Source organism: Callithrix jacchus, chromosome 2 (genome assembly GCF_049354715.1).
Source record: "Callithrix jacchus isolate 240 chromosome 2, calJac240_pri, whole genome shotgun sequence".
In the NCBI taxonomy this organism is placed as follows: domain Eukaryota; kingdom Metazoa; phylum Chordata; class Mammalia; order Primates; family Cebidae; genus Callithrix; species Callithrix jacchus.
The window spans coordinates 14275947-14288682 of record NC_133503.1 but is presented as its reverse complement, the minus strand read 5'-3'; the positions used below and the strand labels follow the sequence as shown (position 1 = coordinate 14288682).

The following is a 12736-nucleotide window of genomic DNA, read 5'->3' as shown; positions in this document are numbered from 1 at the left end:
CATCTCTCAGGGGAAGTTTTAGAACTGGCATGCAACTCTTTGCAGACTCTCTGTTCTGTGCTTCTGCCATAGGTGTTGAATTATATTCCAATTCCCAAGGAGTCTATAGCCTCAAGAGTTACTGGGGAAAAGGAAGGAAGAGTGGTTGGTGGGGGATGGGAGGAGGGGACAGAGGCAGGGAGGTTGGACCCCTAGAGACCATTTCCACCTTACTCTAGGCCAATGCTGCAGCTGCTGCCCTGGACAAGAAGCAGAGGCTCTTTGACAAGATGCTGGCCGAGTGGCAGCAGAAGTGTGAGGAGTTGCAGGTAGAAGTGGACAGCTCGCAGAAGGAGTGCCGCATGTACATGACAGAGAGCTTCAAGATCAAGACTGCCTACGAGGAGTCTCTGGAGCATCTAGAGTCAGTGAAGAAGGAGAATAAGACCCTGCAGGGTGAGTCTGAGGGCAGGTGGATGGGATGGGCCTGTAGGGATGGGGACATAGCCAGACCCCCACTTCATCCTGAGCACATCATCAGTTGAGCACATAGTAGGTGCTCAATTAAGTGTTTGTTGACTGACTAGCAAGTGCTTCATAGAAGCACTTCAGCATTCAGCAGTGTAACTTTAGGTGAGTTGCTAAATCTTTCTCTGCTAAGGAAATAGCCGGCATGGTGGCTCATGCCTGTAATCCCAGCACTTTGGGAGGCTGAGGTAGGCGGAACACTTGAGATCAGAAGTTGGAGACCAGCCTGCCTGACATGGTGAAACCCCGTCTCTTCTAAAAATACAAAAAATTAGCCAGGCATGGGAGCGGATACCTGTATTCTTTTTTTTTTTTTTCCTTTCTGTTGTATGTAGCCTGTAGACCCAGCTACTTGGGAGGCTGAAGCAGAATTGCTTGAACTGGGGTGGGAGGAGGAGGCGGGGGCTAGAGGTTGCAGTGAAACAAGATAATGCCACTGTACTCCAGTTTGGGCAACAGAGAAACACTATGTGCCAAAAAATAAAAGTAAAATAATTCTACCTTCCTTAAAAGGTGATCATGACATGAAATAAGATTATGGGCTGGGCACGGTGGCTCATGCCTGTAACCCAATGTTTTGGGAGGCGAAGGGGGGCAGACCACCCGAGGTCAGGAGTTTGAGACCAGCCTGACCAACATGGAGAAATCCCATCTCTACTAAAAATACAAAATTAGCCAGGCATGGTGGCGCATGCCTGCAATTGTAGCTACTCTGGAGGCTGAGGCACGAGAATCACTTGAACCCAGGAGGCGGAGGTTGCAGTGGGCCAAGATTGCGCCATTGCACTCCAGCCTGGGCAACAAGAGTGAAACTCCATCTCAAGAAATAAAATAAAATAAAAAAGATTATGACCAGATGTGGTGGCTCATGTCTACAATAGCAGCACTTTGGGAGACCCAATGGAGGAATGACTGTGCCACCTGCCATGACCTTGGAATGCTGAGTCTTACTAACACAAATATTTTTATCTCAGAGGAGATAAAGGATCTCATTGATCAGCTGGGTGAGGGAGGAAGGAGTGTGCATGAGCTGCAGAAGTTGAAGAAAAAACTGGAGATGGAAAAGGAAGAACTCCAGGTGGCACTGGAAGAAGCTGAATCTTCCCTGGAGGTACCATGGGGCCATCACCTTGGGGACTGTGGACCCTTGGCCAGGCACTGCACACCTTCTTGGCCAAAAAGACTAATGTTTTTATTCCTGGTAGGTTGAAGAGAGCAAGGTGATTCGAATTCAGTTGGAACTGGCTCAAGTTAAAGCTGACATTGACCGGAGAATCCATGAGAAAGAAGAAGAATTTGAGGCTACCAGGTATGGAGCTGGTGGGACGGGAGGCTGACTCTTAAGCATTGTGATGGAGCAGAGTCCAGAAACCCGGGTCTCTCCCACCTACTAGTCATGTGACCTTGGGCAATTAAGGTGAACCGCTCTGAACCTTAGTTTCCTCATCTGTGAAATGGAAATAAAGACTGTACTTCATACTGCTGTTTCACTCTCTGGTTTACGAACACTTTGGGGTTTTTTTGGATTTTTTTTTTTTTTTTTTTTTTTGAGACAGAGTGTTGCTCTGTTGCTCAGGCTGGAGTGCAGTGGTGCAATCGTGGCTCACTGCAACCTCTGCCTCCTGGGTTCAAGCAATTCTCCTGCCTCAGCCTCCCAAGTAGCTGGGATTTCAGATGCATGCCATTGTGCCCAGCTAATTTTTGTATTTTTAGTAGAGACAGGCTTTCACTGCCAGGATGGTCTTAAACTCCTAACCTCAAATGATCCACCCACCTCAGCCTCCCAAAGTGCTGGAATTACAGGCATGAGCCACCACACCCGGCCCATGAACACTTTAGCATGTAGTACTTTAGCCATGATTGCTAATGAAGCAGAGCATCTGTTATGTGCTCACTGGCTTTTTGTATATCTTCTTTGGAGAAAAGTCTGTTGTTTGCCCCTTTCAAAACTGGACTGTTTCTTTTTATTGTTGAGTTGTAGGAGTTCTTTACATATTCTGGACACTAGATTCCTATGAGATTTGATTCACAGATATTTTTTCCCATTCTATGGGTTGTCTTGTCACTTTCTTAAAGGTATCTGTCAAAGCACAAAAGTTATTTAATTTTGGCTGGGTGCAGTGGCTGACACCTGTAATCCTAGCACTCTGGGAGGCTGAGATGGAAGGATTGTTGGAGGCCAGGAGTTCACAACCAGCCTATGAGACCCCATTTCTAACAAAAAGAAAAGAAAAAATTTTTTTAATCTTGAAAAAGTCCAGTATTTTTCATTTGGTCACTTGTGCCTTAGAGGTCATATCTAAAGACTCATTGCCTAATCCAGTCACAAAAATTGATGCATGTATTTCATTTGAAGAGTTGTATAGTTTTAGCTCTCCTATTTAGGGCTTTGATGCATCTTGGGTTAATTTTTGCATATGGTGTTAGGTAGGGGTTCAACTTTATTCTTTTGCATGTGGATATCTAGTTCTCCCAGCACTATTTGTTGAAAAGACTTTTCTCCCCCATTGAATGGTCTTGGTACCCATGTTGAAAATGAATTGACCATAAATGTGAAGGTGCCTTTCCAGAATCTCAATTCTATTCCATTGATATATATGTCTATCTTATACTAGGACCACACTGTCTTCATTACTTTAGCTCTGTAATAAGCTTTAAAATTGGGTGTGTGTATCATAGAAATTTGTTCTTCTTTTTCAATATTTTTTTTTTTGTTATTGCTATTCTGGGTCTCTCACATTTCCATGCACATTTTAGGACCAGTCTGTGAATTTCTGCAAAGAATGAGCTGGAATTCTAATAGGGATTGTGTCAAATCTGTAGATCAACTGAGGATTATTGCCACCTTAACAATATTAAGTCTTCTGACCCATGAGCATATATCTATTTTTCTTTATTTACATCTTCCTTAGTTTTTTTCAATAATGTTTTATACTTTGTGCTTATATTTATTTTTAAGTCAAAGTGAATCACTATTTCATTCACTTTGGGGAATGTGATAATACCCTCTCCCATATCTGGAAATTGAAAACAACTCAAGATGCTCTAAACCTAACAATGTGCCTGCAAGTAGGGCATTGAGGCGTGGAGCTGAGGTGAGTACAGTGAGGGGTGGGGATTTCTGAAAAGGCAGGTGACAGGGACTTTTTTTTTTTTTTAATCTTTTTTAGTCTGCTGCAGGAGACAGGGTCTTTATATGAAAACCACTTATTTGCCTCAATTCAGCAAGTGTTTAGAATACTTATCTCCTTGGTCTCCTATAAAGGGAGATTAGTATAGCTTATATGATTGTTTTATGGAAATATTTATGTTGATTACAATATAATATTATACATACAACCCTGGCCTGGGCAATATGGCGAAACCTCATCTTTCCAAAAAAAAAAAAATTCAAAAATTAGCCAGGTGTGGTGGCACACACCTCCCAAGTAGTCCCAGCTACTCAGGAGGCTGAGGTGGAAGGATTGCTTGAGCCCATGAGGTCGAGGCTGCAGTAAGCCAAGATTGTACCACTGCGCTCCAGCCTGGGCAACAAAGTAAGACCCTGTCTCAAAAAATATATATATATAAATGCAAATAAAGACAATCAATTGATGATTGTTGTTTTGAAGATAAATATAAACCTGACTTGCATGGCCAAAGCTCACATTCTGTAATGGAAAAACCAAGGACTTTAGCATCTGGATTTGAATCATGACTCCATTCTGGGCCAAATGCATGACCTTTGGCATGCTTTCAGCATCTGAGAGTCTTAGTGTTTTTGCAGGGCTGGTTTACATGTTAAATGAACTGGGATTATATAAGATATGTGAGAAATGTTCAGTAAATATAACCTTACTGGCCAGGTACAGTGGCTCACACCTGTAATCCCAGCACTTTGGGAGGCTGAGGTGGGAGGATCACCAAAAAAAAAAAAAAATAGCTGGGCGTAGGAGCATGGCCTGTAGTCCCAGTTATTCAGGAGGCTGAGATGAGATCACTTGCGCCCTGGAGTTTGAGGCTGCAGTGAGCTATGATCACACTACTACACCACCACAGACTGTGATGGTTTTTCCATTACAGCCTGAGCCACAGAGTGAGACCTTGTCTCTAAAACAGCAAAATGACCTTCCTTTTATTTCCCCAAAGCATAAAATCCTCATCCCTGCCTTGCACCTTTTTAGGGGTTTAATTTCACAACATGGTGGCTGTATTCATGCTGGTGCTGAAACCTCTTCCCAAGAAAGGGTTAGCACAGACTGAACAGCCAGCAGAGTATGCCAAGGTCTTCTCTGCTTGGACTTACAGGAAGAACCACCAACGGGCAATTGAGTCCTTGCAGGCCAGCCTGGAGGCAGAGGCCAAGGGCCGGGCAGAGGCACTTCGGCTCAAGAAGAAGATGGAGACGGACCTGAATGAGATGGAAATCCAGCTGGACCACGCCAACAAGAACAACAGCGAACTCGTAAAGACACTGAAAAGGCTGCAACAGCAAATCAAGGTAGTGATCTGGGAGGAGGAGAAACTAGGTACAAGGCAGACCATTATCAGTTGAATCTGAAGGCCTAAAGGGAGCTAACTGAATGCATGTCTTCAGCCAGGATAAAGGCATAAGAGTGAGAATATGGGGTGGCTGGCAGTCCAGGGAACAGGAGGTTTGGGGACTATATAAATAAGAGGCCCCCAACCACCAAAAGTCCAAATTCCAGACAACTGGAAAGATGGGAAGGAGGGAAACAGGAAGTTGGGCCTGTCTTGATTATTGATTGATTGATTGATTGACTGGGATGGAGTTTCACTGTTGCTGCCCAGGCTGGAGTACAGTATCGAGATCTCAGCTCACTACAACCTCCGCCTCCCAGGTTCAAGTAATTCTCCTGCCTCAGTCTCCCAAGTACCTGGGATTATGAGTGCCCACCAACACGCCTGGCTAATTTTTGTATTTTTAATAGCGAGGGGATTTCACCATATTGGCCAGGCTGGTCTCGAACACCTGACCTCAGGTGATTTGCCTGCCTTGGCCTCCCAAAGTGCTGGGATTACAGGCGTGAGCCACCACGCCCAGCCCCACTGTGATTTGTAAAATCATGTTTTACTTATTATAAACTATTTCAGACAGAGAAATGAAGAACACAACAAAACTCATATACCCACTACTTGCCTTAAAAAATAAACAGGCTGGGAGAAGTGGCACACGCCTGTAATCCCAGCACTTTGGGAGGCCAAGGTGGGTAGATCACAAGGTCAGAAGTTCAAGACCAGCCAGGCCAACATGGTGAAACCCCGTCTCTAAAAATATAAAAATAAAAATAAAATAAACACAGAGCTGAAGATCCCTTTATAATCACTCCATTATGAGGCTGTTCTTTACAGGATACACAGCCAGAATCACACATCCAACGCTTGCTAACGGGAGACGTGCCCTAACTAGGCACTGTTTTAGGTGTCCAAGAGTAGACAAGACAATACTGGGCACACTTGGTGTTCACATGTAGTCTCAGTTACTCAGGAAGCTGAGGAGAGAGGATCCCTTGAGGCCAGGACTTCGTAACCAGCCCAGGCAGCATTGTGAGACCCTATCTCCACAAAAAATAAAATTAGCTGAGCATGGTGGTGTGTGCCTGTAGTTCCAGCTACTCAGGAGGCTGAAGTGGGAGGATCACTTGAGCCCCGGAATTGGAGGCTGCAGTGAGCTATGACTACATCACTGCACTCCAGCCTGGGTGAGACTGAGACCCTGTCTCAAAAATAAAACGAAAGAAAAAACAGTGGACAAAACAGAGAAACATCAACCTGCAGATAGCAACAAAAATAAAACCGTAGTATTAAAACTGGTGATGAGTTCTATGGAGAAATAAGCAGACAGGCCAAACACAGTGGCTCACACCAGTAATCCTAATATTTTGGGAGGCCGAGGTGGCAGATCACTAGAGGTCAGGAGTTCAAGACCAACTTGAACAACATGGTGATACCTGGTCTGTACTAAAAATACAAAAATTAGCCGGGTGTGGTGGCAAGCACCTGTAATCCCAGCTACTTGGGAAGCTAAGGAAAATCACTTGAACCCAGGAGACGGAGATTGCAGTGAGCCAAGATAGCACCACTGCACTCCAGCCTAGGGCACAGAGCAAGACTCCGTCTCAATAAAAGAGAGAAAGAAGAAGACAGAAGAGAGCTGGGGATCAGCTTAGCCAGGATTAGAATATGATTGTCAGAGGTCACTGGGGAGGCCTCCTTGAGAAGGCTGTGCTGGGAACACCAGGCGCTCTATCATAAGGAAAGGTTTGACTTCATGTTAGATAACTTCCTGGGTCCTGGCCCTGCTTAGGCTCCACCACACCATAAACTCCCCAAGAACAGGTCTGCTCCTCACTCTTCCTCTGTGGCCTCCCTGCCTGCCCAGTTTCCTGCCAAACCCAGTTAATAAAGATCAGGGAGCCCTCAAGCCTGGCCACCCCCAACATGGTACCACAGCCCAGGGTATGGGCTCAGACTGGGTCCCTGTGCCCCCCCAGGACTTGCAGGTCCAGATGGATGAGGATGCCAGGCAGCATGAGGAGCTGCGGGAGCAGTACAACCTGCAGGAGCGGCGCCTGAGCCTGCTGCAGACGGAGCTGGAGGAGATGCGCTCGGCCCTGGAGGGCAGCGAGCGTTCGCGCAAGCTGCTGGAGCAGGAGGTGGTAGAGATCACCGAGCGGCACAACGAGATCAACATCCAGGTAGGACAGGGCTCCTGGGTTGGTGCCACTCGGGGCTAGGGAGTGCTGGGGTAAGACCAGGATGGTGCCCAAACCACATGAACGCCCCTCAAAACTCAGAGGCAGGCAGTTCCCCCAACTCGGCAAATCCTCAAAACTCATCTGCAGAGCTTTTTGTAAAACTGTGATTTAAAAGTCCAGGATATAAAATATATCCCAGCATGGGCTAGGTGCAGTGGCTCATGCCAGTAATCCCAGCACTTTGGGAGGCTGAGGCAGGTGAATCACCTGAGGTCAGGAGTTCAAGACCAGCCTGGCCAACATGGTGAAACCCCATCTCTACTAAAAATACAAAAATTAGCCAGGCATGGTGGCGTGAACCTGTAATACCACCTACACAGGAGGCTGAGGCAGGAAAATTGCTTGAACCTGGGAGGCAGAAGTTGCAGTGAGCTGGGATCATGCCACTGTACTCTAGCCTGGGTGACAGAGCGAGACTCCATCTCAAAAAAAAAAGTGTGTGTATGTGTGTGTGTGTATATATTTATTTATTTATATTTATGTGTATATATTTTATGTATATATTTATGTGTATATATAATTTATGTGTACATACATACATATGTATATATATGTCTGTGTGTGTATATATATATATATATATATACACACACACACACATAAACACACACACACACATATATATAAGCTACTACTTGGGAGACTGAGGCACAAGATCCCTTGAACCCTGGAGGTCAAGGCTGCAGTGAGCCAAGATCATACCACTGCACTCCATCCTGGGGAACAGAACGAGACTCTGACTCAAAAATAAAAATAAAATAAAATATATCATCTTGGCCAGGCACAGTGGCTAACATCTGTAATCCCAGCACTATGGGAGCCAGAGCTGGGAGAATTGCTTGAGTTCAAGAGTTCAAGACCAGCTTGGGCAACATAGCCAAATCCTGTCTATAAAAACATACAAAAAATTAGTTGGTGGTGTGCATCCGTAGTCCCAGGTACTCAGAAGGCTGAGGTGGGAGAATCACTTCAGCCTAAGAGGTTGGGGCTGCAGTGAGCTGGAATTGCACCATTACACAATCCAGCCTGGGTGACAGAGCAAGATCCTGCCTCAAAAAAAAAAAAAATGCAGGAGAGGGACCCTTACTCCATGCAGAAGGCACAGGGCCATTTACTTTTGGGGTCTGGCAAGCATGTCTGGCAGAGGTCACTTTCTTTCCTGGACACAGGAAGGGCCATGCAGAACCCTGGCTCATGGTGATATCTCCCTTTCTTCCTCCAGAACCAGAGCCTCCTTGTGGTCAAACGCAAGCTAGAATCAGATGTCCAGCGCATCTCCAACGAGCACGAGGAGCTCATCAGTGAGTTCCGCTCAGCGGACGAGAGGGCCAAGAAGGCCATGACGGACGTAAGTGCGTGTGTCCCTTGCTGCTGGCAGGCAGGCCCTGGGTACCTGCTGAGGACCGGGCTGCCTGGGCAGGAAGGCCCCCTCCTCCCCTCATGGGCCACTGTGGACCCAAGCATGGTGCCCTGCCAGGGAGAGTGTGGCCCAAGGCTTTTCTAAAAAGCCACATACATGAAAGTAAGAAAGAATTATAAGTTCTAGGTGATCATGTGAAAGATGACAACACGAGGCCCAGGGTCTTGCATCAAAGAAGCCATCAAAGTGGGCTCATCTGGGCAGGCTTTCTGGCAATGGGATGCATTAAAACAGCCTTAGGCTGGGCATGGTGGCTCACGCCTGTAATCACAGCACTTTGGGAGGCCAAGGCGGGAGGATTGCTTGAGGCCAGGATTTCAAGACCAGCCTAGGGCAACATAGCGAGACCCTGTCTACTAAAAATTTTTAAAATTAGCCAGGCATTGTGGCACATGCCTGTAGTCCCAGCTACTCAAAAGGCTGAGATGGGAGGATCACCTGAGCCCAGGAGTTTGAGGTTGCAGTGAGTCATGATCCCACCACTGCACTGCAGCCTGGGTGACAAAATGAAACTCTGTGTCAAAACGTGAAATAATAACAGCAATAAAATAAAACCGTTTTGGGCTGGGTGCGGTGGCTCACACCTGCAATCCCAGCACTTTGGGAAACTGAGGCAGGCAGATCACCTGAGGTCAGGAGCTCGAGACTAAATTTCCCTCCCCTCTTGGAGGCAAAGGAGAGCATAGGGCAACCCCTCCACCCAATCCCAACATGGAGAAACTCTATCTCTACTAAAAGTTATATACAAAGTTAGCTGGGTGTGGTGGTGGGCGCCTATAATCTCAGCTACCCGGGAGGCTGAGGCAGGTGAATCACTTGAATCCGGGAGGCAGAGGTTGCAGTGAGCTGAGATCATGCCATTGCACTCCAGCCTACGCAACAAGAGCAAAACTCTGTCTCAAAAAAAAAAATCAGCCTTGATGGAAGTGCTAGTAAAAGGAAGATGGATGAGCCCAAGGATGCAGAGGAGGATGTTGACAAGATGTGCCCCCAAGTGCTCTCATCCCAGTATCCCTTTGGGTGTTCACACCAGCCTCGAGTGGTGGGTTCTATTTACTCCCCACTTTGAAGACGAAGGAATACAGATTTTCATCGTCAGACTCCTCTCACTTGACTGAAATCCCAGGAATTCAGGAACACTGCTGATCTTATTTGTTGCTACCTCTCAAGAGCACAGGCCTGTGCCTGGTACACCGTAGAGCCTCATGAACGTTTGTGGAATGAACATAAGGAGAAAGGGGCTGAGAGAGGATTGGCAACGTGCTGAAGGTCACTCAGGGCTGGACACAGTCCTAGGTCTTCCAACTCCAGAGGCTGTGCTCTTCCCACCCTCCATGCTGTGGCCCTCGTGGAGGTGGCAGTCAGTTGGGTTTGGTTTGAGTGCTCCCAGCTGGTGGGAGTCTGTGGGGATAGGAGGCATGAGCTTGGCTTCCCCTCCCCTCTCGGGGGCAAAGGGGAGCACAGGGCACCCCCTCCACCAAACCCCAGCAGCATGTCAGTGGGGCTCCCCTTGTCAACCAATTGGTTTCCTAGAGACCGGGAGACAAGGTCTCACATCTCTCAAAGGTGCTATGAACCTGGGTAGCACCCAGCTCTAACTCCTGCTCTTCTCCTCCCCACCTGCAGGCTGCCCGAATGGCAGAAGAACTCCGGCAAGAGCAGGACCACTGCATGCACCTGGAGAAGATCAAGAAGAACTATGAGGTCACCATCAAAGACCTGCAGGCCAAGATGGAGGAGGCGGAGCAGCTGGCTCTGAAAGGCGGGAAGCGCACAATCATGAAGCTGGAGGCCAGGGTGAGGGCGATAAAGGGCTCAGCCAAGGAAGGAACGGTGATCTGGTGGGGGACAAGGGGATGTGGGGTGCCTGTCTTTTGCCAAAAACATGTCCTGTGTTTGACGAAGAATCGGGTTATGCAAGTGCTAGGAAAGCAGAGGAAATGGAAACGACCATGGTTCATGCCTGTAATCCCAGCACTTTAAGAGGCCAAAGCAGGAGGATTGCTTGAGGCCAGGATTTTGAAACCAGCCTGAGCAACATAGTGAGACCCCCACCTCTACAAAAAAAAAAAGTTCAATTAGCTGGGTTTGGTGGCAAATGCCTGTAGTCCCAGCTACTCAGGAGGCTGAGGTGGGAAGACAGCTTGAGTCCAGGAGGTTAAGGCTGCTGTGAGATATGATAGCACTACTGCACTTCAGGCTGGGTGACAGAGTCAGACCCTGTCTCAAAAAAAAAGAGAAAAGAAGGAAAAAAAAGAAAGAAGGGAGAGAGGGAAGAAGGGAGGGAAAGAAAGAGAAAAGGAAATTGAGAGCTCAAATTTCTCTCAAGTTCTCCTCTCTGCTTTCCCTCCCTGTCACCTTCCTCCCCAGAATGTCCTTAGCCTCAAGCAGAGCAGTCCTCAATATTCTTCTTGCCTTTTATTACTCACTGAAAGAAAACAGGCCTTAGTCTTTACTCCATGAAATGCCAGAGCTGGAAGGGCCCAGAAGGTTCTGTCATTTTGTCTGACTCCCCAACACCCCTGTTTCCCAGAGGAAGGAATTTGAGGCTCAAGGGTAAGTGTCTCACGACCACAGCATTGCCCGTAAAAGGTAGAGCCCACCCGACTCTCCTGTCCAAGGTCCATCCCCTCATCTCTGGGCAGAAGGTGGACACTGCAGCCACAATGCCCCTGTCTGAGGCCACTGAGCTCTGAAGTTCAAAATTATGCATTCCAGGAGGCTGAGGTGGGAGGGTCACTTGAGCACAGGAGGTCAAGCTACAGTAAGCCATGATCATGCCACTGCCCTACAGCCTGGGCAACAGAGCGGGACCCTGTCAGAAACACAAAAAACAAAACACATGCGTTGGCTCAGCCGCATTCCTCTCTTCCTCCCACAGATCAAGGAACTAGAGACAGAGCTGGATGGGGAGCAGAAACAGCACGTGGAGACGGTCAAGACGCTGCGTAAGAATGAGCGTCGCCTCAAAGAGCTGGTCTTCCAGACAGAGGAGGACCACAAGACCAACCAGCGCATGCAAGAACTGGTGGAGAAGCTACAGAACAAACTGAAGGTCTACAAGAGGCAGATCGAGGAGGCGGTGAGTGTCCATGCGTCTCCCTGCTCCTCATTCCCTGATGCTTGTTTCTCAGTGCAAGTTGCCAGCCTTGCTGGGAATTAACCACAGGGAAAGAAGAAAGCATTGGCCTGACGATGACTCTGCAAGGCTCATGTCCATGGTGTCTCCTCCTTGGAATCCAGTGCGGGGGGAACCAGACACTATACACCAGAGATAAGAACTTGTAAAGAGGCCAGGCACGGTGGCTCATGCCTGTAATCCCAGCACTTTGGGAGGCTGAGGTGGGTGGATCACTTGAGGTCAGGAGTTTGAGACCAGCCTGGCCAACATGGAGAAACCCTGTCTCTACTAAAAATACAAAGGAAAAAAAATTAGGCATGGTGGTGGGTGCCTGTAATCCCAGCTACTCAGGAGGCTGAGGGAGGAGAATCACTTGAACCTGGGAAGTGGAGATTGCAGTGAGTAGAGGCCACGCCACTGCACTCCAGCCTGGGCAACAAAATGAGACTCCATCTCAAAAAAAAAAAAAAAAAATTATAAAACAAGTGGACTCTTAGATGACCCATAGAACTAATAAAAATGCATATTTAAGCCAGGCACGGTGGCTCACGCCTATAATCCCAGCATGTTTGGAGGCTCAGGCAGGAGGATCACAAAGTCAGGAGTTCTAGACCAGCCTGGCCAATATGGTGAAACCTGTCTCTACTAAAAATACAATAATTAGCCAGGCGTGATGTCACAGGCCTGTAATCCCAACTACTCAGGAGGCTGAGGCAGGAGAATCACTTGAACCTGGGAGGCAGAGGTTACAGTGAACCAAGATTGTGTCACTGCACTCCAGCCTGAGTGACAGAGCAAGACTCTGCCTCGAAACAAACAAACAAACAAACACATGCACATTTAGGCTGGCGCAATGGCTCACACCTAGAATCCCAGCACTTTGGGAGGCCAAAACAGGTGGATCGCCTGAGGTCAGGAGTTGGAAACCAG

The 12736-nt window shown here is 47.6% G+C and overlaps 1 protein-coding gene and 1 long non-coding RNA gene across 3 annotated transcripts in view; one reads left to right on the top strand and one right to left on the bottom strand.

Annotated features, from left to right (window-relative positions):
- The window catches only part of LOC144580420 (uncharacterized), a 46995-nt gene that overhangs the window by 14694 nt on the left and 19565 nt on the right, over positions 1-12736 (bottom strand). The gene's annotated exons all lie outside the window — the stretch shown is intronic.
- Positions 1-12736, top strand: part of MYH16 (myosin heavy chain 16) — a 79553-nt gene that overhangs the window by 62101 nt on the left and 4716 nt on the right. The window contains exons 34-41 of the mRNA XM_035282452.3: positions 219-435; positions 1482-1618; positions 1713-1816; positions 4795-4987; positions 7002-7205; positions 8488-8613; positions 10312-10482; positions 11567-11767. Of these exons, the coding sequence (XP_035138343.1) occupies positions 219-435; positions 1482-1618; positions 1713-1816; positions 4795-4987; positions 7002-7205; positions 8488-8613; positions 10312-10482; positions 11567-11767 (1353 nt within the window). The remainder of the gene's footprint in view (positions 1-218; positions 436-1481; positions 1619-1712; positions 1817-4794; positions 4988-7001; positions 7206-8487; positions 8614-10311; positions 10483-11566; positions 11768-12736) is intronic.